This window comes from Callionymus lyra, chromosome 11 (genome assembly GCF_982586985.1).
Source record: "Callionymus lyra chromosome 11, fCalLyr1.hap1.1, whole genome shotgun sequence".
Classification (NCBI taxonomy): Eukaryota; Metazoa; Chordata; class Actinopteri; order Syngnathiformes; family Callionymidae; genus Callionymus; species Callionymus lyra.
The window spans coordinates 27081703-27108741 of NC_141828.1; the positions used below are offsets into that span (position 1 = coordinate 27081703).

The following is a 27039-nucleotide window of genomic DNA, read 5'->3' on the forward strand; positions in this document are numbered from 1 at the left end:
CCATAGATATTGATTAGCTAGCATCACTCTACTAATAGTTACTTCCTCATAGATATTGATTAGCTAGCATCACTCTACTAATAGTTACTTCAACATAGATATTGATTAGCTAGCATCACTCTACTAATAGTTACTTCCCCATAGATATTGATTAGCTAGCATCACTCTACTAATAGTTACTTCACCTTAGATATTGTTAAACTAGCTATTATTAAAGTGACAATAGTAACTTCACCATAGATTAGGGTAGCCAACTCCCTGAAAAATAAATAAGGGACACCCTATCGGCAAGATCGGCCGACTCGATTGCCTTTAACCTTTTCCGGTCATGATTCTTTCTTAACTCTCTTTTTGTGGGTGAAACAATTTTAAAACTTTTTAAACCTGAGATTAATTAGATGCATTTTTTGAATGGTAAACGCATGAAAAACAAGTTATTATCCTCCTTACTCTTCACAAATGAGAAAATCCTCTCCACAAACCCTGTGGAAGTGGAGACGCTTTTAAAAAAAATTCTGAGGAGTTAAGTATTTATTTTATTGGGTATTTTTGGATTGTTTAAGCACTTTGTGACCCTGGTCTTTAATACTAATTACTTACTTACTTACTATTACTGCTGCCAGTCGCATATTGCTCAAAGGTGTGTCTCTGTCGTCCATGCTGCTTTGTTGTAAATAACTTATACAAGCATCTGATTATTGCTCAGCTAATAGATGCATTAAATGTTCATAAACATCAGCATCTTTGCCTCTGGACTGTAATGTTGGTGGCCGACAGTCGAAGGTCAGCAGAGTATGTTTTCTACGCAGTAATGTTATTCTCCACACAGTGAGATATGGCTCCAAAGGCAGGCCTGAGGCAGTTGTCATTGATCCTGCTCACCATGTTTCCATGTGTGTGCGTCTCTCCTGCATGCATTGTCGTGCGTTCGTTACCAGCTGGAGGACACAGACTCTCCAGCAGATGTTGCAGAGGAAATTGAAGACAATTGCAGCCATGCGTCACGTCAGGTGGGGAAAAATTCAATTCAAGGTTTATGCAGCATGATGGATTCAATATGCTGTTTATCCATATGACTTGATTTGCTTCTCCTGCGACACAATCTCGTATACTCCGTTTCTCAGTTGGAGGAGACGATGAAGGAAGTGCAGGTGCTGAGAGAAGAAGTGAGGAGTCGGGACAAGACGATCGTTCAGCTCACGCTGCAGTGTCAACAGCTCCAACAGCAAAATCAGAGGGAAAAAATGGTGAGTTTATTTATTTCTGAAGGCCATAAAACTCCAAACTAATGTTTGCAATTCTTTGTAGCTCTTATTTTTGCTCCAAGGCTCCCCCTAGAGTGTAAAACATAATCCTCTCCAGAGCATCCTGAATTATAATCTATCTCCAGCCTCTCAGGCTACAGGAAGTATATATTCATGGCTTGTCCAAAGGATTTCAGATATGAATGAATCCTAAATGATTAACATTTCATCTTGAGAGCGAATGAGAAGAATCTGATCTATTAAAGATGGAATTCTGAAAATGCTGACTTACCTCGGGAAATAGATCTTTCAGAAATTGGATTCTCTAGACACTGATTAAAACTTGGCGAACAAGCAAACATACGCTAAATACCTTTCCCATAGTTACGAAAATGTCTTTCTCAATTCAATAGTACCTTTTTTTTTGCTGAAACTTTAAATCTCCACAAAGCCTTGCACAATGTCAGACCCCGAAAGTATAATAATAACAGAGAGGTAAAGTATTATTAGGACCAAACTTTGTAATTATCATTCTTGTTGCATACGAAATAAGTATTTTGCCAGAGCGACATGAAGCATTAAGGAATCGTTATTTAATAGAACTATCTTGTCCCTTTCCTTACAAAAATGAATAGTCTGCAGCCTTTAAAAAGCACCACTAGGTAACATTTAGACTATTTTTGGTAATACTTTTTGGAATGATTGTTTTGCGCATGTGATATGAGTTCTGAACAACAAATGTTTTATAACATTGCAGTTGCAATGTTATAACACCAGGGGAGCCGTAAACCTCCTTTTACTTTAGATCTTACTTATTGCTGCTTTAACCTTTGTTGTCTCTGGGTCAAGGTGAATGACCTCCACCACTGCATATGTATTTATGGAAGCTAGAAAGGTCATTCACCTTGACCCAGAGGGATTCCACAACCATTATTTTGGGCCCAAGGATCACCTTGCCCCAGAGATGATACAAAATTCTCAAAATTAAATAAATATCATTTACATTTTTTAATCGAAGGAAACCAGTCCACCATAATGTTTAGTTCACACAGAATTTGAAAAAGTTTTCATCAATTGTTGTTAACATTATATTATTTGCTCAAACTTTATTCAAACTACATTTATTTCATGCTAAGACATCTTTAAAAACATCAAATTTATTTTTACTGTTTTGTTCTTCTGTGCAATGACAATAAAAAAAAAGTCCAAGTGTATGATTCATTCAAAGTTCTTGTCTCTGTTCTGAATATTCAGAGTCTGAAATGATTTATTTCTCAAGTTTGTCTGTGTTTCTAAACGGATGCAGTACTGAATATTCCTTATTCTCAGTTCTGTTTGCTTTTTTTTTTTTTTTACTAGATCCAACCGTGCTCCAACATTCATTAGCGCCTTGCACTGGCTTCCTTGTTAGCCAAACAACCATATGCCCAGCTGACAATATTCAAATCCCTTCAGTATCTACAAATACCGAAATGTCAAAGAACGCTCTGTCCGCCTGCCTCGCTGACACTTACAATCCCTCCAATTACAATTACAGCCGACTCCACAGCAGGTTGTGAAAGTGCAGCACGATATTGCTGAGCACTCAACATGGATTTAAAAAAAACAAACTTCTGTGCTTGACATTTTTTAATATGGATGCTGACTGCTAGACTGAAAAAAATAAAAGTGAGGCTTGTAGGAGAAGGTGTAGTAATATCACATTTAGCCAAATGTTGCAGCTTCAACTGTATAATAAATCAAACATAATTTTCTTCAAAAATATGTTACAATACAATACAATAGAATATAATAATGCAATACTGTAGAAACAAGGATATATTTGTAGTATTTTCGAGTACTTGAATTGAATTTACAGACCACATTACTCTTGACGAAGTCGTAAATGCTTTCATTTGTTTTGAAACAAAAATATGTCCAAACATCAGCTGCAGGAGTCCACGTTATCCTCTTTTCCTCAGTCTTTGCGGGTTCTCGCAAGATTTCATTCTTTTCCTATGTTGTGTTTACAACACTGGCAATGAAAAGTTTCTGATTATATAAAAACCCACTTATTTAAAATGTAAACCCTAAAAGACCAATGATAAAAAGAATATGTGATTTGAAAGCCAAGAATTTCTTTTAAATTGATGCAGTGCTGTTGAATGTTGATACAGTATCAAAAACCAAACAAAACTTGATCATTTTTCCCGACACCCCTTGTATACAAGTAGATTAACTGATGACAGAGGTTTTGCCTTTGGCTTAACTCTCTTTTCACCGCAGTAGATCTGTGCATCATCTGCATAACTGCTGACTGATGAGATTGAACTGCTCTACTTGGGGCAGAGTAGGGATGGAAGAAAGTTTCTTCACCTTTTTCCAACTGAGAAACTGAATATTCATGATCATAGAGAGGTAGTTAATGAGCTCCTTATAGAAAATGATTGAATGAAAGTAATAAAAGACTGTCTGACTGAAAATTCCAGCTCAACAAGAGAGAACGAGAAAAGTGCAGCACAGAAAGAACAGTCTGTCTTTTCGGAATACTGATGTCTCTCAGCCCTGATTCACAGACGGCTGCGGTTCTGATGAGCACGACTCCTTATGATTACGTCCTCTTGTCATCGATGGCTGGCAGAAGCTCTGGATTTCTGTTGCCAGAGTTTCACTGGCCATGTTTCCCAGCAGCAAGAAACCAGATTTAAGATTTGATTCGGACTTCTTCAGACCTATCAATAAATTGCTTTTAGAGTGATTGATTGGACTTCACTAATCTCACAATGATCCATTTCTGTATTGGACGGAGATAATGGCCAGAGTTAAAAAGGTGAATAAGTCACAGAGAGTCTGCTTAAGTGCTTTGCCAGTTTGTGAAGAAAGGACAGTCAAATCAATCATGGCAGGCTTTGAAAAAAGGACACCATTAATCAAAATATCAACGTTTATATTGCCCATCCTATTCAGGAGAATCAATATTTGATGACCTGTGACTGGAATTTGAGCACTTTGAGTCATGAGATTTGCAGTAAAAATCACATTTGACTGCTCACTGGCATGACTGCGAGAGAGATATAGTCTTTGTATGACTCATAATATGATTTAATAATTCATCATTTTTTCATTATATCTCTGGATGTTAAAACCTCTTCCTAAAAATATTTTAGTGTATTATTTATTATTATCATTACTATTAATATTTCTCTTTCATTTATTTTATTTTCCAATACATATTATTTTGTTAAATAATTTAATTCATGTGAACTTTATTCATATATCTTATATCTTATCTTATAAGATAATTTATATAGTTTTATAACAACCACTTATTCAAACCCTTTTAGTCAAATTATATGAATAAAATAATAATTCACTCATAGTTTTTTCAATCAAATTTTCTTATTGAGGAATATTGTTCCTTTGTCGTTTTTTTTATGTTTCTTTTTATTGCTCTCTTTTTGTATTGCATTTTTGTTTTACAAATTTGAGGTAATTTAAAAATTCAATTTTCCTAATCGGTGTTTAATTGTTTTTTAAAGACAAATGTATAAAACTGACAATAAAAGTTTCTATTTCTGATTTGTTTTCGCTGCAGCTTGCTCAAGGGCAGGGTTTCAGGTGTCACTGCCACCACCAGATGGCTCCCTCTACACTCGGACAGACGGACAAGCCGTCGCATAAACGGATGCAGCAGCACTATGACAAAGCCACACAGACCTCCTGGAGATCAGCCAGCCACGCTGTAAGTCAAACAACTATAGACCGCTGCATCTTTTTACATTTATTTTCTTATCGAGAGAGAAAAAGGAAAGAAAGAGGAGGGTATTTATCGTAAAAAAAAAGGACATTTGTGCAGTGACCAGATGACTTAACAGATTTCAATGTTTCTGTGGTCAGGTCTTTCCTCTTACAAGCATACGTGTGTATCTCACCAGAGGGTTTGATATGAGACAGATGGAGTGCGGCTTGGTGTGAGTCAACGTGAGCAAGAATGTACACAACTATTGTTGTTAACGGGAGAGAGTGTGTAAGTGAGTGCACGAGAGTGAGGCTTCTGTGTGTCAGAGGAAATGAGCACGAGTGACTCAGTGGAAGGATTGTGTGCTCAAGAGGACACATGATTGTGTACGTTCTGGAGAGTGATCAACAATTTGTATTCAGTTTTAATTGAAAGTTTAGACAAAACAACATTCCAAAAGATCAATGAGTAATCTTGCATGATTGAAACCCCTAATGTCTGCCAAGAGCATATGAAATTAAATAATTTTAGGAAAATGGAAGGTAGAAAAGCTCAGTCACGATCTCATGTAAGCTCAGCTCAGTTATAGTTTTAGTGAGAACCGTAGTCGCCCCATTAGCATCCTATTAGAGAGAGAAAAGTAATTTTCTGTAAAAAGAACCTCCCAAAAATCGTTTTTGGCATCTTCCTCCAGCTGCTGCTGTGAATGGGAACCGGTGAATATGTTTCATCCTCAAGTAACGTTAGATATAGTCGACAAAAGCATGTGATTGAGATTCATTGTAGGTCAATGTTTAAGAATGTGATACTACAAATGACATTCTTCACAATTATTTTGAAAAAAAAGAAATGTGCAAGAGGATCTAGTTTACAAAGTGCGAAATCAGGTGGATGAATATTTCATAAGAACAAGAAAATAAGTGGGCCATTTCCACTACTAGATGTCGTAATTGAGTGAGTGCAGCAAGACCAATCAGCAATCAGCTACCAAACACTACTTTCACTATCGACACACATTGTAAGAGGGGAGAATTTTTTTCCTACATTTTACTTTGGATGACATGAGGGTTTGTAGACTGAAAAGTGACTGCGTATTAGCCTCAACCTAATGGAAATGGTTTCGTAATTCAGCCCATCTGAACTCAGCCTCTTGACCCGATTTAGAGTGCAGCATCTTCAGGTGTCTTCAGGTGAAGATGCTGCACTGATATATCCTAGTACAGTGGTCCTTAACACCTTACTTATGGTCCCAAAAAACAGTGAACTCCTGTGGTACATTTCTACACATTGCCCTGTGTGTGTGTTTGCGTGTGTGAAGGTGTGTATTTGTGTGTGTGACCTATTCCTCCGACAGCACAATTGAGTGTTTTCTCACCAGCGAGGAGATGCGTTTTATTTCTGACAGGAGTCAAATGAGATGCTCTAAATGTCTGTGTTTAACACTTCAAATGTCAAGATCTTAACTCAACAGAGTGCAATGACAGCGTGGAGTGTTTATTCTGGGAGATGCACAGATGTGTGGAGAGGGCTGGAGAAAGTGAAGATGAAGTATATTTAGAATCGATGAGGTGTTTCAGTGTGTTGACAATCCCGCGTTGGTAATCAGCGGCGACCTGCTGTGTGGCGACGCTAGTATTGATCAATGAGCCGCGGCAGAACCGACAGGACGACTATTAAACATCTTTAAAAATGTTTGCTCAGTCTTAAAAACGGTCAGGCTCTTTGAATTAGAAACACGTTTTTATCTCTCGTGGTACATCAGTGGGGGGGTTGAGGTATAAAATACTTTTCAAAACCTGGTCTGCAGCTCACATGGGCTTTAAGATGGAAAATAAAATTCACAAAAACAAGTTCAAGCTCAGAATCCACAATCCGTCGCTGCTTTCCAACATGTGGTGACTGTTACCATGGCAACATCAAAGCAAGGCTAGACTCTCAATAGGATCCACATGATGGAAACATTGGTCACCTGGAGTACCTCCTGCTTATTATGATGGAGGTTAGATTAAAAACTGTGGGCTGAAGTCTTTTTAGAGCGAGGATATTCATTAATCCCTTTTGAGTAGATTGAGTGTTTTTTTTTTTTCTTACAATTGGATTTAAAAAACGGAATGTATTTCGCACTTTATATTTTATCCTTGGAAATGTGAGATAAATATCATTAAATAGAATTTACTAACCAAAATTTAAAATTTAAACTTAAAATCAATGAACTACTAAAGAATACATAATATGGAAATAATTGATCTGATTTTATTTTTACCTTTTGTTTTTTAAAACGTTTTGTTTGTCACATCGTGCTAATTTGGATTGTGAGTTGATGGAATACATAATAAAACTTTACATTATAGTGTTGTATAATTATTAAAAAACAGTAAGTTTCAACTTGATATTCAAATGAATGTACTTAAGGATTTCTGTTAATCATCCTAGCTGGATGAAGTATCTCTATTATGCTATCATTTTCACCATGATTTAATGTCACATTTTTCATGTGACTTGAAAACGTCAGCATAACGTGCTCACTCTTCATACATCATGAGAAATACTTTAGTTTTAATAGAAGAAACTCTCAGAAGTCACATTAGTTGTTGCTAGCATGTTTTTTAATAAATTCAGTTTTCGATTGGCTTTTTTTTGATAAATGATATACAGGGGATAGTAACAATAGTAACATAGAACATAGAACTGCTAGATAATCTTTCTATTGTTTCTCTTTTAATTTCACTGCCAGGATTCACCCCAATTTTGAAATGAGCCAAAAAAACTGAAAGCAAACAATATCTTAAAGAATCCTAAAATGTAGTTTCTGCTGCTGATGCGCAACTTATATTTTCTTCCTTTTTCCCCTCTGCTCTCAGTTTAAAACTAAATATTCCAATTTAAATGTATTTTTGGTTCCGACCGACTCACAATATATTTATTCACCCCATTTGACTGTACCATCTCTGTGCCGAATCTGGAAGCGCACAACGAAACATCTCTTTATCGGGTCATATTAACCAAAACTGTATGAAGAGCTACATAAAAAAAACTCAAGTGAAAGAATCGGATGCTATAATATATTGTTTATCAAGTGTTTTTAGCACGTTGGTGAGCAACAAATCCTTCCAATGTATTTTTATATACTGGCAATATGATTTTTAAAATCCCCTTGAAGGAGCAGAATAAGGCACATTCGGTCTGTTTTATCAAACTGAATGAATAGATTTGTATGCAAGCCCTTTACACAGCAGGGAACCTTTTTAAATCAATACCCCCAAGGAAAGTGGAGAAAAATTGGAAGTATGTGTTCGACTTAATCCTCCAAATTATATCCAAAAACTGGTGTATTGGTCATCATGTTGAGATAATAACTCTTTTCAGAGTGGATTCAAACACAGGAATAACAAGCTCAGAAGTTCTTTGTGAAAGAGGTTATTGAAAGCTGGTTTGTTTTCTTCAGCGCTCATCGCTCCTCCAGGTTTCAAGAACCTTGGAGTTGTGGGTCATGATGCTGAAGCAACCTTCAGCCTTTCAAATTGTGTCTTATGGAACCATCACTAAAGTTCATCCAGTAATGTATTCAGGCGAATTGTTTTTTTTTTATTGTAGCTCACATGTCAATATTCACTTGCACTTGTGACCTTGATGGCGAGTAACATGCGATAAACGGCAACATCTAAAGGTTTAACTAGAGGATTCCAAAGCTGCTTCTAACCTGATAACAAGAATTTAAATATTCATTCCTGTCTTGGCCTTTGAACTTCCAGTGTTAAGACTTTGTAATTTGCTGTTTTACTCTTTTTTTGCTGCTCTTTTTTTTTTTGCTCTTTTTTTTCTGCTGGCGTGCCTCCGACTTTTCCTCTCAACTGTTCCCTTCTTCCTCACAGTTGTCTTGGAAGGCTTTGGAAACTTTTTCTCTGAAATGGTTCCAAGCATCCGCTTTTTACTCTAATCTGTCTACAATTTAATTTGAAGTCCAAAAGCATTCACTAGAAAAAAACGTTGTTAATATAAAAGAGTTTGTGTTTCACCCAAAAAAAGAAGAAAAACGATCAGTTACGGTTAGAATTTTTTTTTTTTTTATCAGGGCATAAGAAACATTACTTTTGTACTTCTTTCAGCACGAGCCCCAACAATAGAGGTCGTTTGAAAAAACAAAATCTTTTTGTATGTTTTTTGGGATGCTGTGTATCTAGTACTCCCTTCCTTGTTCCAAACAATAAGTTGGGCAGATGGCGGATAAGGAGCTGACCCTGTTAATAACCCAGATAAACAAATACACAGAGGAGCAGCAGCAGTGGAACAATAGCAACAGAGAGGGCGATCTTTCATCAGAAGCAGACGAGATAATTACAGCAACACTTCAACTCCCTCTCTGCCTGTTAAACACCCTCTTCTTCATCTTTTTTTTGTCTCCCTCGCTATTATTATTATTTTTTATCTGCCGCCACTGTTATCTCCACCATCCCTTTTGACATCCCAGCTCATGCTCCCTATCTCCGCTTCTTAATGAGATTGATTCACCGTTGTGAGTGGATAGAAAGAACTTATGGACGAGAGGATTGAGGAAGTCGGAGGTACAAGTTTCCCCCTGACATGACAACGTCTTCTGTCAGGTATCTTGCGTCAGTTTAAAAATCTTTGGACAGGTGGGGGATCTAATTGCCAAAGCTAACAGAGTAACATTTCAGGCGGATGTGTGGTATTTTACACGGCTCTCCAAAATGAGCTTTGGCTCAGGGATTAGAAGGCTTAGACAGACGAAGGCGGTCATGACATGACATTAAGCTTCCTCTGAAAATGTTTCCCTCGTCTTTTTGTCTCCGTGACCTCACAGCAGTCCTGCAACTTTTCTTTGGACCATTATTTGAAAACAACGAATACTCTTATAACCTTGTTGTAAACTTTTTTTTTTCATTGCTAAATGTACTATTATCTATTATTACTATTTTCTATTAATGACTTTACTTCTTTTATTATTATTATTAGTACAACTGTATCTGGTTGTTAATGGAGGTGTTCATCTCAAAATATGTTAGTTTTGTAAAATAATTGTCCATCGATTAGTTGATTTTAAGACTGAGGATTAATTTGGCACCTAATGTTAGGACTGCCAATCAAACACAAAGGCATGCTGAGATTTAAGTGCTTATTTCTAGTCACAATGATGTGTACTTCAAGACAAGGTGAATTTGAATGTGTAATTGTCTGATCTGCTCGTTGATAAATGGATCAATGTCAGTCGTGAAGATACTTTGTGTTTCGTCCTCTCTCTTCTCCTTGCGTCGAAATTCTGCACGCCTTCTCTTATTGAGTTCATTCTTAGTGCTGTGGCTTAAAAGTTGAAAAACGTTCTCAGTCTTCTCGTTAATAGAAGGGAAGTTGAAAAAAAAAACTGGCTGTATAGGAGTTAAATAGAACTACCAGTCACTGTCAGAACCATGAGGTGCGTCAGCATGTCCTCCTCCGTTCCTCACCTCAGGTTTTTCCTCTCGACTTCGAGACCTCCCGCTGCTGAAGCTGTCGGTGATGAAAGACGGTCTTAGTCTGCGGTAGAAACTCTTTCCTGCTCTCAGCATGGCCCCACTTCCAGGGATATGAATTGGCCAGGAATGGGCCTGCTGGGACAAGGCTTGCCTTCACCTTCTATCTTTCTGTCTGTGTTTCTCCTTCCCTTTGACAGATCCTCTGCTCCTTGTCCCTATTATAGTTCCATTTAAGAGGCACCAAGTCCACCAACACATTTGTTAGTGTTTAAGTATGTCCGTGGACTTCTCCACTTTGCCTCTCCTGATGTGAATTGGAGATGAATGACTAAATCTGGGGCTCTGGGGTCAGGATGATGGTTTGTAGTGCTCCCACAGCTGGACTGTACAACCATCAGATCCCCATCCTACTGTCTTGATGCCCCAGTTATATCGCAGTTTTTTGTTGTCTTTATTATAAATGTTGAAGTTTTATATTGCACAAAGTACTATAAATATACTTGAAATATTCTTAACATCAATATTCCTTGTCTTTGGGATTTATTTGAACAGCAGATACACTTCAACACAACCACAAAACTTGGTGGGAGACACTTATTATCACATCCACCCTGCTTGTGGTGCCAACAAAACAGTGAACTCCCATGATGCCTGTCTACACACTTGCTCTATAAATTGACGACTGATTGGCCACTACAATACTGTATTTAAATTCTACGTCATCAAAAGTTGTCATTGGTTGGCTGGGCGGCAAAGCAGTACGGGATCAAAACCCTATGCAAACAGTAAACTACGCAATTAAATGGTGAATATATCACATCTTATTTTTATATTTTGGGTTATGATTCTTGATTTAAAATAATCGTGACCCTCACAGTAGAACTACAGTAGTATGAAAAAGTTTGGGCACCCCTGTACATTTTCATGATTTTCCTTTATAAATCATTGGTTGTTTGGATAAAAAAAATCCTGTTAAATATATCTTATAGGAGACAAACACAGTGATATTTGAGAAGTGAAATGAAGTTTATACGATTTACAGAAAGTGTGCAAGAATTATTTAAACAAAATTAGGGCATTTGCATAAATTTAGGCACCCTTATATCTTATTGATTTTAATACCTTTAGCACTAATTATTGGAACTCAAAATTGGTTTGGTGACCCTTGATCTCCATACACAGGTGAGTCCAATCATGAGAAAGGGTATTTAAGGAGGCCAATTGTAAGTGTTTCTCCTCTTTGCATCTTCTCTGAAGAGTGGTAACATGGGAGCCTCAAAACAACTCTCAAATGACCTGAAAACAATGATTGTTCAACATCATGGTTTAGGGAAAGGATATAAAAGGTATCTCAGAGATGTAAGCTCTCAGTTTCAACTGTGAGGAACATTGTGAGGAAATGGAAGACCACAGGCACAGTTCTAGTAAAGGCCCGGAGTGGCAGACCAAGGAAAATCTCAGATAAACAGAGGCGCAGGATGGTGAGAACAGTCACAGTCAACCCACAGACCAGCTCCAAAGACCTGCAACATCAACTTGCTGCAGATGGTGTCACTGTGCATCATTCAACTATTCAGCGCACTTTACAGAAGGAGATGCTTTATGGAAGAGTAATGCAGAAAAAGCCTTTTCTCTGCACACGCCACAAACGGAGTCGCTTCAGGTATGCTAAAGGACATTTGGACAAGCCAGCTTCATTTTGAAATAAGGTGCTGTGTACTGATGATACTAAAATAGAGTTATTTGGGCATAACCAGGGGCGTTATGCATGGCGGAAAAAGAACACAGCATTCCAAGAAAAGAACTTGCTGCCTACAGTAAAATTTGGTGGTGGTTCCATCATGCTGTGGGGCTGTGTGGCCAGTGCAGGGACGGGGAATCTTTTTAAAGTTGAGGGGCGCATGGATTCCTCTCAATATCAGCAGATTCTGGACAACAATATCAAGGAATCAGTAACAAAGTTGAAGTTGAGCCGGGGCTGGATCTTTCAACAAGACAATGATCCTAAAAAATGCTCAAAATCTACTAAGGCGTTCATGCAGAGGAAAAAGTATAACGTTCTGGAATGGCCATCTCAGTCCCCAGACCTGAATATTATTGAAAATATATGGTGTGATTTAAAGCCGGCGGTCCATTCTCGGAAACCATCAATCCTGACTGAACTGGAGAGGATCTGTAAAGAAGAATGGTCCAAAATATCTTCCACCAGAATCCAGACCCTAATTGGAAGCTAAAGGAGTGTTTAGAGGCTGTTATTTCTGAAGAAGTAGGATGCACAAAATATTGAGTAATTTTCCTTTGGTGATGCCTAAATTTATGCACATGCATAATTTTGTTTAAATAATAATTGCACACTTTCTGTAAATTATATAAACTTTATTTCACTTCTCAAATATCACTGTGTTTGTCTCCTATAAGATATATTTTACTGGATTTTTTTATCCAAACAACCAATATATTTTTTTACAAAGGAAATCATGAAAATGTACAGGGGTGCCCAAACCTTTTCATACCACTGTATATGATTGTCAACCCAGCCATTCACCATGTGCTTTACTTAAGTAGTTGCATTGGTTGAATTATGGCAGATAAACTGAGTGACTTTTTAAAGCTTTCAAGAAGAGAAAACTGTTAATAGTGACTTTGGTGACTGAAGACGCTCCCGTTTTCACGAGTTTACACTGTTGCAATTAAGTTATTTTAAAAGTAGGGAAAACCCGAAGAAAATTGTTTGCGAAAACGACGCAACAGAGGAGAAAATATTGCAGTGACTGGCATTTTAACAAACTTCGTTTTATGTTCTATTGGTATTATTTGGGGGCTAAATTGTGCATGTAAGACGACGTGCATTAAGGGCTTTGAAGACAAGCTTGTTCCATTATAAAGCTTCATCTAAACGTAAGTTTACGGCTTCCTTCTCGTTCTGTCACAATCGTGACGTTTCAGGAAAATGCGTTTTCCTTTTACTAGCTAATTGAAAAGTACAAAAACAAGGTGATGAGCACTTTAAAAAAAAGGAAATGTATAGTTGCCTAAGAACTCTGTGTCACCTTCTGAGATCTTGTCACTTGTTAGATCGACGGCTCTGGGACTTTATGAAAAATACTCTCTCCTGTTCCTTATACAGGCTGTATTGTCAGCTGCCTGGGTGACTGATGGAAAAGTTGTATCATGCCACTGTTTTCTCGGGGACAATCGTTTCAGCCACATCAGGTATTCTTGCACGAAGATGATTGCCTGACACCTGGCTTGTTTGGACGACAATTTGGTGTTTGATTTTGTCTCATGGTGAAGATCTGAGGATCAATAAAAAAAAAAGTGTTTTATACGGTCAGAGTATCGAGAGCTGCAACAGAATGGTTGTCAGTTTGGTTCAGAATGTTACTGGTTTCTTGTGATTTCTGTCTTGGGGACGTTTTTTTCGGTCGAGTGACTTGAGTGTTGCGTCACTGCCTTTTGTCACATGATGTTGTACTGCTGACCTCTGCAGTCTGTGACCTTCATCTGAGTGCAGAAAGTTAAGGTTGTCAGGATACTAAAAAGCAATGTTCCCTCTAAGTGCACCGTGCAAGTTAGCTTGCTAACAACAGTGCGCCGATTGGTTGTCAATTTGATTGACATGCACAGCAGCCAATCTGAGCTTCCGCCTCTTCCAGTGAATGCACGGCAAAGTTAATATGAATCGAGAATAAAGGAGCAAAACGTGCAGACTTCCCGACAGTCATTTTACGCAGTTCATAAAAACGATATAGAATTATAAGCTTTGTTTTTTTTAGTAATATATCGAACAAAATAATGCGCGTTTTATTAAAATGTAAATAATCCACTGCTCGCCTCTGTGAATGCAGTATTCTTGTTAATAACCGTGTATGTAAAATATAAACATTTACACCAGAGCACATCTGAACTCATTTACAATAGTTTGATTCATGTCAGACATGTCTAAAATTAACAAATGTAAACTGTTAGTTTAAATTCATGTTTTCATTTGTTTTAGTTTTTTCATGATCACAGAAAGGAGAAATTTTAGTCTTGTGCTTCATTTAAATATGATCGACGTATTGAAATGGAGGCATGGAAAGGGATGAAAGGCTCGAATTCGTGTCATGCACAGATTCTTACATCTGAATATTTTTTGTGCACCATTTGGGTTTGAATGAACAACCATTTTTAGTAGGAAATCAATGCAATTCTTAGTACATATGAGTCTGAACTTGTCTGCAGTGGAGGATGCGATTTAACACAGGCTGACACTGAGCTTAAGACCAGGTCTCATGGACATTTTTGGAAGTTACTTTCAGAGGAAAAGTATCTTCTTATGAGGAAATATGCTCCTCACGGACTGCACTATTTGAATCTAGTTATTTATGTAAGACACTATTTATATGAAGATGATTAAATCCACACATCCTTCCATCATGAATGATTATCAGTCCATTAATTTCATTCAGTCATCTGAGTGAAGTATGTACTTACTTATGTTGAGCAAATTTGATGAAGGTAGATCTTTTGAACTTGATCATTATAAAAGTAGCTCGCGAACCGAAAAAGTGTGAGCACCCCTGTTTTAGATCATTTAAATGGAAAATTTAAGATTATGATAAATAAATACTTTCCATGGGTAACAATCATGGACTGACATCGATCTATTCTTGAAGATGTGGACTATTCCACAAAATATGATATCATTTGAATGTAGAATTTAGAGAAATTCATAATTAAATCATAATATTGTAGCTAGGAAGCATAATATTAATTGTCAAAGATGACATGGTTATTATATAAATCAATTATATTATCCCAAGTAAATATTGAATGGATGCGATACTGGCCTGATGAATACGTCTGATGTTGCTCACAGTGGTACAAGGGAATGCTCAGGGACATGGTGTGTTTGCTCAGACACGAAAAAAAATAGAGGGAACATTGCTTAAAAGCATTTTCCACAACACAAGACAAAAAATGGAAGTATATCAGTCGCATCAGAGTGGTTGAATTTAACATTTATATGGAAAAAATGGAAATGTTTTTTTTTTTTAATTCCTTTAATTATTTTTATTGCACCTCAAATGTTTGGTTACACAGAGCTTTGTACTCCTTTTATACCAACATTGAATTAAAAAATTAAATTAAAAATATTGCATTTTAAAAATCTATGCATCAGAATTTGAATCACAATATTAAACCCTATGTGTAAAAAAAAAAACAACCCCAACCATTCTGATACACTTCCACGTGCTGGACTATAACTTCTAGTAACTAGTTATATCCAAATTATTATTTTGTACATGTGCATGTGTGTCTTCTTACTAATGAACTGTTGCAGTGTGTGTTTTGTGCGATGCCACTTCTTTGTGTGTCCCTCTGGTGCGTCATGCCTTTTGTTTTGCCCACTTGTGTTTCTCTCCGCGCAGGGTGTGCTGCCCACCCCGATGCTGTCCCCGTGGCAGGCACAGCACCAGGGCTTGAACCGTACCAGCATGCCTCAGCGCAGACAGAGTGAGTCACTAACACGCTTCTCCACATTCTCCTCACACAAATAACACTTCTCAGAGTCTCCGCTGAAAAACTTTCATTTTAGGATTTGAAGTTGATACCTGCGTCTGTGGTTGCTTGATTTGTGTAACACTTGCTTGTTGTTTTCATAGAAGATACTAACATTTAAAATGTCTCTGGATATCAAATACAATATTAACTGTAATTCTGAGACAGGCGTGTCTAACTCAAACACACAACAGGCTAAAATATTTCAACAGTTTAAATTGGGGCTTGAAAATAAAGTAAATTCTCATTTTGTCTGTTACAGCAAGTATTAGTCTGATTGCAATTTTGTCATTTCATTCTTTGATGCTTAATTTGATCAGTTTGACCCTTATTGGAAGTCTCTGCACAATTGTTGCCCAAGAAAATATCTGTTTCTCATCTTATCTTAAACTCTGGCGTCTTTATTGGTCAACATATCAACATGAACATTAATCTACTTCTTATGCAACATTCTGGCCACAGTAAATGCCTTGTGGGCCCAAATTTGGCTCGTTGGCTAGGATAGTTTGTGTGTTCTAAGAGTTATAATGATAAAAATAAAGCAATCCCCCAAGGTTGGTGGTTAATGTGCTTCATATATCAACTTTTTACTTGACTAAAAATCTTCCTCTAAATGCTGAGACAGAATAAAGCTATTCAGTACAGTTTTCAGGAGATTTTCTTGATAATGTTGGACCCTTAACAGCATAACATACTATATATTGAAATATTTTATTAACAAATGTACCTCTGAAGTAATGGTTGGAAATTAAATGATATTTAGTGACTGAAAAAACCCTGTTAACTGCTGTACATTGATTTATGAGTAATGGTTTACTTGTATATTTACAAAATAAAATTAAAAAATGACTAAATATTGTAACATATATTATAAACGTATGAATATTTAAATTTAATATTCAAACTAAATATCGTAAGAAATGTGATCAAAACACAAATAAAATCCAATAATTTGTAATTATTATTACAAGATAAACAAACATAACTCAACTAAATATTTATTATCAAAGCTTATAGCTGCTCTGACAGGGATAAAATGGCACATATTAGAATAAAAAAGAAGGAAAATGTTATCTTAAATAAAGCACAAAACCAAAAAAAAAGCAAGCTTACATATTGGAGTTGGTAAAGAAATGTTTCCAAAGATAGACTTGATAATATCTTCATAAATGATGTGTCCCCATGAAACGATGTAGTGTTTTTACATTTAAAACTGTAGCATCACGAACTTTAAAAATAAGGCTTGTAGATCAAGGGCAAGTTTACAGGCTGTGTTACACATACAGAGGAATTAAATGACAAAAAACAATATACTTTGTAAGAGTTTTCTCTTTATTGTAATTAATTATTGAGGTAAATGTAAATATACAGTATATATATATATATTATATTTTGTTTCTTTTGTAGTGCTTATAGGAAAGTGCTTCTCAAAATATTAACAAAAAAATGCATATTATATTATGTTAAAGTTAAACTTCAGCTTGCTGGAGCCTGGGGTACCCTTATTTATTTCAGGGATTTGCTTCCATTTCACTGGTTTTGTTGTAACTTTGGCACGGAGGAAATGGCAAATGTTGCCAACTAGTGGCCAGAGGTCTAATTTCACCACACAAATGAATAAACACTGTGAAATTTTAATTGTGTTAATTGTATTACAAAACATCAAATAATTGTCTTTTATACACACGCTATTGAAATATAAAGAAAAAATAACTTTGAATTAAAATAAAATCCTTTTTAAAAGGTTAAAAAATATATTATTATTATTATTTATTATTGATACAGTATCAGGAATAAAAATATCGCAGTGTATCGTTATATCAATATTTTCTTACAACCCTACACTGCTGATTAGATTTCAGTATAGAGTGGAGTGCAAACAAAGTTATTTAAAATAAAATTATAACATAATACAGTCCAATAAAATAATTAAAAAAATATATATAATGCTGCTATGGTTATCTCCTCATAGAGTGATGCTCCGGTGAAGTTGGTGATCATTGCAGACTGTTTTCCAGGAAAAAAAAAACTAGAATAAGTAATAAAAAAAAACCTCAGATCAACAGCTTAGTCCAACCTTAAACCACATGTAGGTGTGTAGGCAGATGTTTTCACTTCAAATTAGTTTTCATCTCCTGGAAGGAGAATGCATTCCTCTGTTGTTTACAGAGTTGAACATGAATTTAAACATATCTTTTACTCTGCTTGTGTGATTTTGTTCTTGGTTAACCTATGATATTTTTCACATGGAAAGAATGTAAGACCCACATTAGATATTGGCGGCAGCAGCTACACTTCTCTCGGTGAATCCCAACAACAGAGCCCAAGTATCAGAGGAAGATTGATCACCAGTAAATAGACTTCACGTCTAACCCACAGAGGGGAAAGTAGAAAAACAAAAGAAGAACCCACGCCGTGTCTGTTTGATCCTTCCTGCTGCGCCTCTTCTCCACTGGAGAGGGAAGGTGAAGTAAACATGGCAAAGGTTTATTTATCTGTTTTTTTTTTTGCCCTCAACATGGAAAATGTTTGGTGTCGAAGCAGAGCCTGCAGATCTCAGGCAGATAATTAAGCTTCACGTGATAATGAACGGACAGTGGGAGTGAAGGAGAGGCAGGGGAGCGCTAATGACTCTTCTATGGGATGTACCCAGAGTGAAAATGACAAATATTGGATGTGATCAAGTTTATTTAAGCTTGATTAACCAGTAATGATCTAACAGGCCACGAGGGGTTGGGAGTGGGAGGGGTTTCCCACTATTGAGATCAAAGACCTTGTCTAATGCTCTCATTTTCAACCGTTATGTATTTTCAGCTTCGCCTGATCCAGAAGATACTCAGAGACTTTCTGACTGTTACTACATTAAATTGCAACAATTTTACCAAATGTATTTACATTTATGCATTTAGCATAATTATTTAAAGTGACAATTATTACTCAATAATAATATAATGGAGAAATGAAAAAAAAGATCCCAGCAACTCAACAATGAGTGTATCACAGCGTAGCAGTGGCGAGGAAAAACTTCCTTTTAGAAGGCAGAAACCTCGAGTAGAACCAAATTCACTGTTGACGACCTTCTGCTGTGACCGGCTGGGAGGGAGGGGGGTGGAGGGTAGACAGATGGACGGAGAGAAGACTGAGGGAGGATACAGTGAGAGAAAAGAGGAGAGTATAGAAGAGTCCATGGAGGTGATGGAGAGAACTCTGGATCTGATGACGTGGTGGAGATCCAGCAGCAGCTTTGGAGGTCGAGCCCTGGAATTCTGTGAGAGAAGAAAAGTGAGGGTTTAAACTGCAGGTGTTGAATATAATGCAGAAAATAAGGATATACAGAGAGAGAGATTGGTGTCTAAAGCTCCTCCAACAATCTAAGCCTATAGCAACTAACAAAAAACAAACAAAAAGGGCGGGTCAAGAGCCAGAGTCAGTAGCAAAGTAAGGTTTTAAGATTACTCTTAAACATAGAGAGGGGTCTGCACTTCGGACTGAAGCCGGTTGTTGGTTCCACAGCAGAGGGGCTTGAAAACTGAAGGCCTTGGCTCCAAATCTATATTTAAAGATTTGTAGTATAACTAATAGATCTGAGTTTAAGGATCATAAGGTCCTAGAAGGTTGATAAGTTTGGATTAGATCTTTAATGTATGTTGGTGCTAGACCAAGTACATCTTTATTGGTTAAGAGAAGGATATAAATTGTCATTTGTTAAATTGTAAATTATCGTGAATACTTTAATGAGAAAAACCTGCTGTAGAGTAAAACGACTAAATAAAGTTTATACTTGTATAAATAGGATTTCATACAATTATTGTGTGTTTCAGTCATGACACTACCACTAATTTGCACAAATGTAAATGTCTGCAACTTCTCAAAGGTTTAGTCCATCTAGTACAGCAGGAACGTCTGAACCCATTTTTTTTTACACCACTAATATAAATACAACCACAAACTATTTTTTGAATAAACTCATTATCTCTGTTTGTTTGAATGTTAATAGTCTTTATGTGTTTTCTGTTTCAAGCAAAAAAACAAGGCTCACTGTATCCAATGATAGAAGTAAAATGCTAATGATACACAAATTAGCTCAACTTTTCAACTATTAATGTCTGATTCTCCATGCCATATTTGTACACATCAAATATTTGTTCATAACAGGAGGGTCTGCATATACAAACACCCAAATGTTGGCTGAAGACATCCATGTTGTTCAACGGGTCTTAACAATGATTTTCTGCAGCAGTAAGGTCGGAGAAATAGATGCTGGAAAACATCAACAAAAATTATTTTGGGTTGTTTATGGAACATGAATCCTGCCAGCTCTGCTCCACTAATAATCCTGAATTTAACAATTTGTGAACCCCCACAAGGGTCTTCTGCACCTCATCTTTTTTTCTCAAATCTCACTCTGTAATCTGTGTGTTCCTCTCTACCTCCTCGTGCTCTTGCAAAAAGGAGTGGAGCACCTAGTGCAGTACTTCACTGACAGAGCGTGGTATAGTAACACATTTTCTCAACGTACAATCCACATGCTGCCCTCAACGCACGACAAGTTTTTGGGTTTCTGTGTGCCGTGGCATGACTCAAGCATGTATTTGCATGCAGACTTTTTGTTGACGTGGTAACAACTGAGCTTTTTTTTTATTTTACTTTGTTTCTATCTCGTGAATCCAAGCTGACCATGATGCATGAATCACTGTGGATTTATTGATCTACTATTGTCAGGTTACAAATTTGTTTTAACGCTTTTATTTAAACAACAAATAGGAATACAGAGCTCTTAGTTCGCTATTATATCCACCTTGCAGTTTCACAACCGGTTCATGATCTTACTCCAAAGGCTTCCACTAAACACACACTTGAATAAAAAATTATTCCTCTAGGTCAGGATTAGAAGTATTAAAATTCAATTATATTTTATTTAAAGTGTCTTATCATAACAAATCTATCTCAAGACACTTGACAGTTGTAGTAAGACTATAGTGGAAAAAGGAAAAATAGATTTCACCACATTCCTCTCTCACACAACAGTGATAAGAAATACAATCAGTGAGAGAATATTATTTGATGTAGTAAAGTAAATTCGATAAACATACTTTAGCTCAGGACTCTCCCATCAACTCTAAACGAATAGGTTTTTGGTCAGCATCACGCTGATCTGATACTGCTTTTTAGATTACATCATCAAGAAGAAGCTGTTTAACATGATACATATAGCTTTGCTCAAGGGCAGTCACTGGCATTCTAACTCTACTTTCAGAGAAATAGCTGAATGTGTTCCAGTCCCGTATTAGCTGTTGTGTTCAAATACAACATTTACTGCAGATGCAGGCGTGTCTTCATGACTAACAACTATCACTCAGAAAATGAAATCTATATCATCTATATCTATCTGAAATCCCTTCATTGTAATCTGCAGCCTCTTCATCCTCATCACACGTCATGACTAGTTTCCTCACAGCTACATATTCATTAAGAACATATTAAGTATTATTACTGGAGTTTTTTTTTCTTATGTTAAATTGCTTTTTAAACGGTTTTTAGCATCTGGAGTTTTGATTCAATTCAACATATTAACTGAACTTGAAGTTGCTTCTGGCAGGAGTCAAACCTGTACCTTTTTATGTAATGCTGCGGCAATTATTATTATTATTATTTTAAGATTTATCTTGGCTCATACTTTGTTTAATTTATCAACCATTTAATTTTGGATGGTTGGTCGGGTGTCTTAGGGTGTGTGCTGAGTACCCACAATCACTGTAGACCCTTAACGAGAGATAACACCAATTCCAGTGATTTTTTTTTCCCAGTAGAGAAGTAGAGAAGTGTGATGAATAAATTGTCTATGAATATTACTAATATTTTTTTGTTTTCATCATTTGGTTTCATCATTTATCATCATTCAGAAGGTGATTACCATTTGAATATGCGATTATTTTAAGATGTATCTTGAGTCATCATTTGTTCATTTGATCAACCATTGAAGCCTTCAAATACACATAATATTCATGTTATTGTTAGGAACAAACAGCCTGTATTTTTAAATTATATTTTTGCTCAATTAGATCAGCAGATGGCGCTGTGTCTTCAGCGAACTACTCCTGCGCAACATTTAAGAAAGAGGCAAATGAACACTCATTTTCTGTCCTCTTCTGAGATTTCTTTTGGGATCCTAGGAGGGTTAATATAACTCAAGTCATGCTGAAACGTCATGAAATGATATTAGTGATGCTAAAATATTGATGTGTATCCAAGAACTGGGTTAAAGATCAGGAGATAGATTGAGGCCAATTCTTTGTGCATAATTCGAAGATATGGGATCATGAAGTGATGTTGATTGGACATATCGAGCAGATGGTGATTCCTAACATATTGCTGCTGATCAAAAATTGGGCCCAAAAGGATTCTTTGGCCCAAAGCGTTTAAAGTCTGATGGAGGGAAAACAAGTTGCTCCATTAGCACCGCAGATTTAACACACAGCCAGAAATGAATCGCGGGGGGAATCACAATATGATAAATCTTCAATCAAGATTGGGTTCTGTTAGATTGTGGAGAGATCTCTTGAGAGGGAAGCGGTGTCTCTTGAACGCACATTTGTTGCTCCAAAGTGAAAAAGATTCCTTATATTTAGGTCAAGGATCGACCTTTAGATCTGAGGGGTTTCCTACTAGGGGGTCTGTGATCCTGTAATGTATGCATCAGCCAGACCAAGGTTTAGAAATCTGGGACATCAAATCTGAAAGTAGATTTCATGTCAATACCAGTGAGGGGTAGTTCAAATGCAAGTGTGCTTTTCTACGTCTGCTTTCAGAAGCTTGGATTCATCAAGAAAACATAAAAAACACTAGATGTCACTTAAATTAAGCCATTTTTCTTCTCATCTAATCTGAACATACAAATGCACCTTTAGATGTACCAAACCTTCAAGTCAACAAGAAATTATAAAACATTGAAGACACAAAAATCCAAGCACATTTAAGTAGAAATGTCAAACATCAGCTTTTCCTTTGGCTGCAGAGGTCATAATGACTGCTGCCATCTAGTGGCTGGAAGTTTAATTGCAACACAAAAATGAACACTGAATATTTACATTAAAAAAAAAAAGGAAAAAATGGTGATTAAATTATCGATACAGTGCTGTATCAGTTACAGTATAGAGGAGAAGAATATCGTAATATATCGCCCTATCTATTTTTCACAGACAGACCTTCAGTTATAAACAACAAGAAATTGCATGACTCCCTGGACTTGATTAATTTCCCCCCTTATATCGGGGGTTTAAAATCAATCACACAAAGAAGCCAAAATCTCTCTAGCAGTCCAAGTCATGGGCCAAACAAAATGTAAATTAACCTAATGAGAAGAAAGATTATCATTCATTCGTTTGGGCTCAATTTATCTTAACTATCTTCCACCTGTAATAAAAACATTACAGTTTTACTAGTATTTCTGTCCCTTATCTTATCTCAAACACTGACATCATTGTAGATCAACATGAAACTACTTTGATTTTGAGACAACCGTCTAACTGGCCACATAAAATTACTTTGTGGGTCAGAATTGGCCCCCGGGCCACTAATTTGACACACAGTACTTTTTTGTACGGACACACTGTGTTTCTTCAGTGGTTGTCGACCAGTGCCGTGAAGATTTGATTCCAGGTAGTTACAACCTCTACTGCAGCTGCACAGAAACAAATCTTCCCCATTTTTCCCAAACTCTCAACTCCTTGTCTCTTTTTGGAACATCAAAGGTTTTAGTCCAGAATCATAGGTGCAGATTGACAGAGAAATATCAGAATCAATGGACTTGTCAGAAGATCCTGACATTGTTTGGTTTTTAATGAATTAACACAGAGTCGTACAGTGATCAGCAGTTCAATTATCACCACCTACTTCTAATGTGCAGCTGCCAGAATCCTTTCTCATGGTGTGAATCCAGTCTGCACTGGTCCAAAGACGTATAAATAACGATGCCGAACAAAGGTAATGCCAAAGCATATTGATGCATGTGGTGAGCGAATGTTGTCCATCTGCTCCCAACGTACAGCGGGTCCAAATTGACCATCAAGTTAATGACTTACACTGGAACCTGGCCATGAATAAAATGGGGGAAAAAGATGTGCAAGGAAATGAAGCCACAGAACACATTGCAACTACCCAAAAGAAAGATAAGAAAAAAGCTTCAATATATTATACTTAATAATTTGGGTAAATAAATGAATAAATAAAGTAACAAAACAATATGAATTAAAAAGTGGAATTGTTCCATGATTGTAACCCTTATTTCGTTTATATATCTTTTATTTAAATATTAATTAAAAAAAAACAGTTTTTACTATTTAGTACAAAATGAAATTAATGGTTCAGAAATGTTGCCACATTAGTTTTCTCTATGACCTCATGAGGGCCCCATAATAATGGTCCCCAGGCCACACTGAACAGATTTGGTCGATATATTTAACTGGCTTTAACGAGCCAGGACCGTATACACTAGGGTTCCTCTTTTCTTCATTTTTTTTCTCTTTTTAAAATGTGTTTATGTGAGAATAAAAGAGTTTTTAAAGTAAATTTGACATCTACTCTCTGAATTTCTCCTGCAGCCTTACATACTACAGCCTTTCAACCCTCAATGCCTCAGCGAGCATTTCCAGCCGGGAAGACTAGCAAACTGTCCCCCCACAGAGGGCCACAGTGACCTCAGCCCCATGTTAGGAGGAGCCTCTTCACATGATCCTGTTGACGGCTTCTTGGCTGAGGTGGATCCCAACAAGCAGCTTCACCTGCCGTGCTCCAGTGCCGGGACCCAACAGAAGGGGGCGGTCGGCGACGGACCTCAGACTCGCCCTCGCATGCTGCAGTCGCCTCGCTTGCACAAACGTGCGTCCCTCCCCACGCTGAGACCAGGAGGCACGTGTGGTGGTCAGAGTCCAGGGAGTCCCTCGGGCCAGTTTGCTTGCAGGACCAAGCAGCTGCCGCCTCCATCTCGGGGCCTTCCCTGTTTCAACGCGGGGCCGCAGCTGCAGAGTCGCCCTTCGCTGCCTCAACCTCGCAGAGCAGCCGAGCTCTTCAGGAACTTGCGCTACACTAGCGCAGAGGAGCCCGGTCAGAGAGGGGTCATCGGAAACGGGGCCGCGAGGACGGTTCCGTCTTCAGGACGCAACGGTGTCCCAAAGCCAAAGAACCACTGAGAAGCGTCAAACCTTCCTCCAGCTGAAAGAAGCGTTGACCTTTTCCATTATCTCACTTTCACAAACATTGTTGTTTTCAAATCTCTTCACACATTTTGTGATCTTTGACATGGCAGTGAATTTCTTTCATTCATGGAGGTGACAAGCTTGTTAATCGAGGCCCCGAAGGTGGCGTGAACAACCATGTGCAGGAAGAAAGAAAACATTTAAAAGTGTTTGAGTGTCCTAGAAGAGTAGCGAGAAAGAGAAGGTGTGTTTGATGAGTGTGGAAAAGAAAGAAAGTAGAGAGAAAGTTTACTCCATTTGCCTTAAGTAACTCCCAGAAACTTATTTTCCCCGAAAGGCCACATCGAAGAAGACCAAAAGTGAAAAGGAAAAAAAAAACATAATGTAACGTGGAAAAAGTAGTCACACAACAAAGATAAAACTACAATTGTTTAAAAGGATATAGTTTATTCATGTAGAGGTACAAAATTAAATGCTTATTTTAGTTATATGTATAGATTATATTTTAACATTCTCTGTTAGATTTATGGAAAACCTTTATTTAGATATTAAAAAACGAATTTAAGTTGCTAAAAATTAAAATAAAAATAAATATGACTGTTTGGAAACAGACACAAAATAAAAGTAGGGAAGAAAAAGAAGGTTATATCCTAATAAAAATGTAAATTATATAGAACTCAGGAGGGAAGGGTTGAGTATCAATAGAACATGTTCGATACCTAAACCAACACTGATACCTTCATTCAGATTCTGGTTCCTGAGCAATACTTTTTTTTATGCCAATTTTATGAGATAAATTCAAATAAAAATAACAATTTGACAAATGGCACACATCCTGAGTTGTATTCTTTAACTTTGGTAAAATTATTTATTATATTATTATTTTCTTACGTAAAAATGAAAACATGCTTTCCAGTTTATATTTAAATCATTGCAGCAAAATTGCATATGAGGGCTTTTTTTCAATATATATATATTCAAATTTCCCGAATATATTACATCAAATCACCAGCGGTCTTGATCATGTGATTAACCTCTGGGAGACAAATGAACCATGATTCGATTACTCAGTACATTTCCGTCGATGCCAATAAACGGTTGTGTCGATCTGTGCAACATTGAAATCTATTTCCACTCTTGTCCTGTCTATGAAAGTTAAGGTTTGATTAAATCAAATGAAAAATGATTAGAAAAGTAAAGTCAGTATTGTTTTGGTGCGGAATGTTGTCTTAGATCTGTTCTTCCAGAGTTCATTTGGGGTTAATTGTGTGCATTAAGGTTATATCAAGCAATTTATGCAAGATTGCTGATAATAACATATAACCTTATAAGTGTATGTAGTAAAATGTTTTTTTTTTTTTTTTAAAGAAAGAAACCAAAAATTAAAGACGTTACTGAAATCTGCGTTGCTTTTTTAATCTAGTTTCAACTGTTTATGTCTGAACTGGTACTTAGGCCACTAACTAATCTCACGTTCACTTCGATACAATATATTATGATACACTTTCATAATTTTTTTAGTGACACTGAATTTAATGGCATATTGTATTTGTCCTCTTTTGGTTGAATTATTAAAACTAAAGCCAAAATATGCCTACATTCATTTTAGAGCTGCTGCAGTCCACTGTATCCTCTCGTCCTCAGTCATCAAGTAATTTCATTCGCCGTTTAACCGCAGAGGAAGTAACGACTGCTGCCATCTAACAATTGCAACACAAAAATGAACAAACCCTGTGAATATTGACATTTTCTTTTAAATAGTTTCAAAATAGTTTATACTTGATTGAAATATAACGAAACCAAAAGAGATCTATAATAGCCCATAACAACTTAAATCAAATCGATAGACTGCTGTTGAATATCAATAT

At 36.8% G+C, this 27039-nt stretch overlaps 1 protein-coding gene across 4 annotated transcripts in view; it reads left to right on the top strand.

Annotated features, from left to right (window-relative positions):
• Nucleotides 1–26600, top strand: part of ccser2a (coiled-coil serine-rich protein 2a) — a 54663-nt gene extending 28063 nt beyond the window's left edge. For 2 of the 4 annotated variants that reach the window (XM_087802651.1, XM_087802652.1), the window contains exons 7-10: nucleotides 939–1010; nucleotides 1125–1247; nucleotides 4819–4965; nucleotides 24578–26600. In XM_087802651.1, coding sequence (XP_087658777.1) covers nucleotides 939–1010; nucleotides 1125–1247; nucleotides 4819–4965; nucleotides 24578–25165 — 930 coding nt within the window. In that variant the 3' untranslated portion in view covers nucleotides 25166–26600. Of the gene's footprint in view, nucleotides 1–938; nucleotides 1011–1124; nucleotides 1248–4818; nucleotides 4966–15847; nucleotides 15933–20429; nucleotides 20470–24577 lie in introns of all 4 variants that reach the window. The other 2 variants (XM_087802653.1, XM_087802654.1) reach the window with 2 other exon arrangements.
• The last annotated feature ends 439 nt before the right edge of the window (nucleotides 26601–27039 follow it).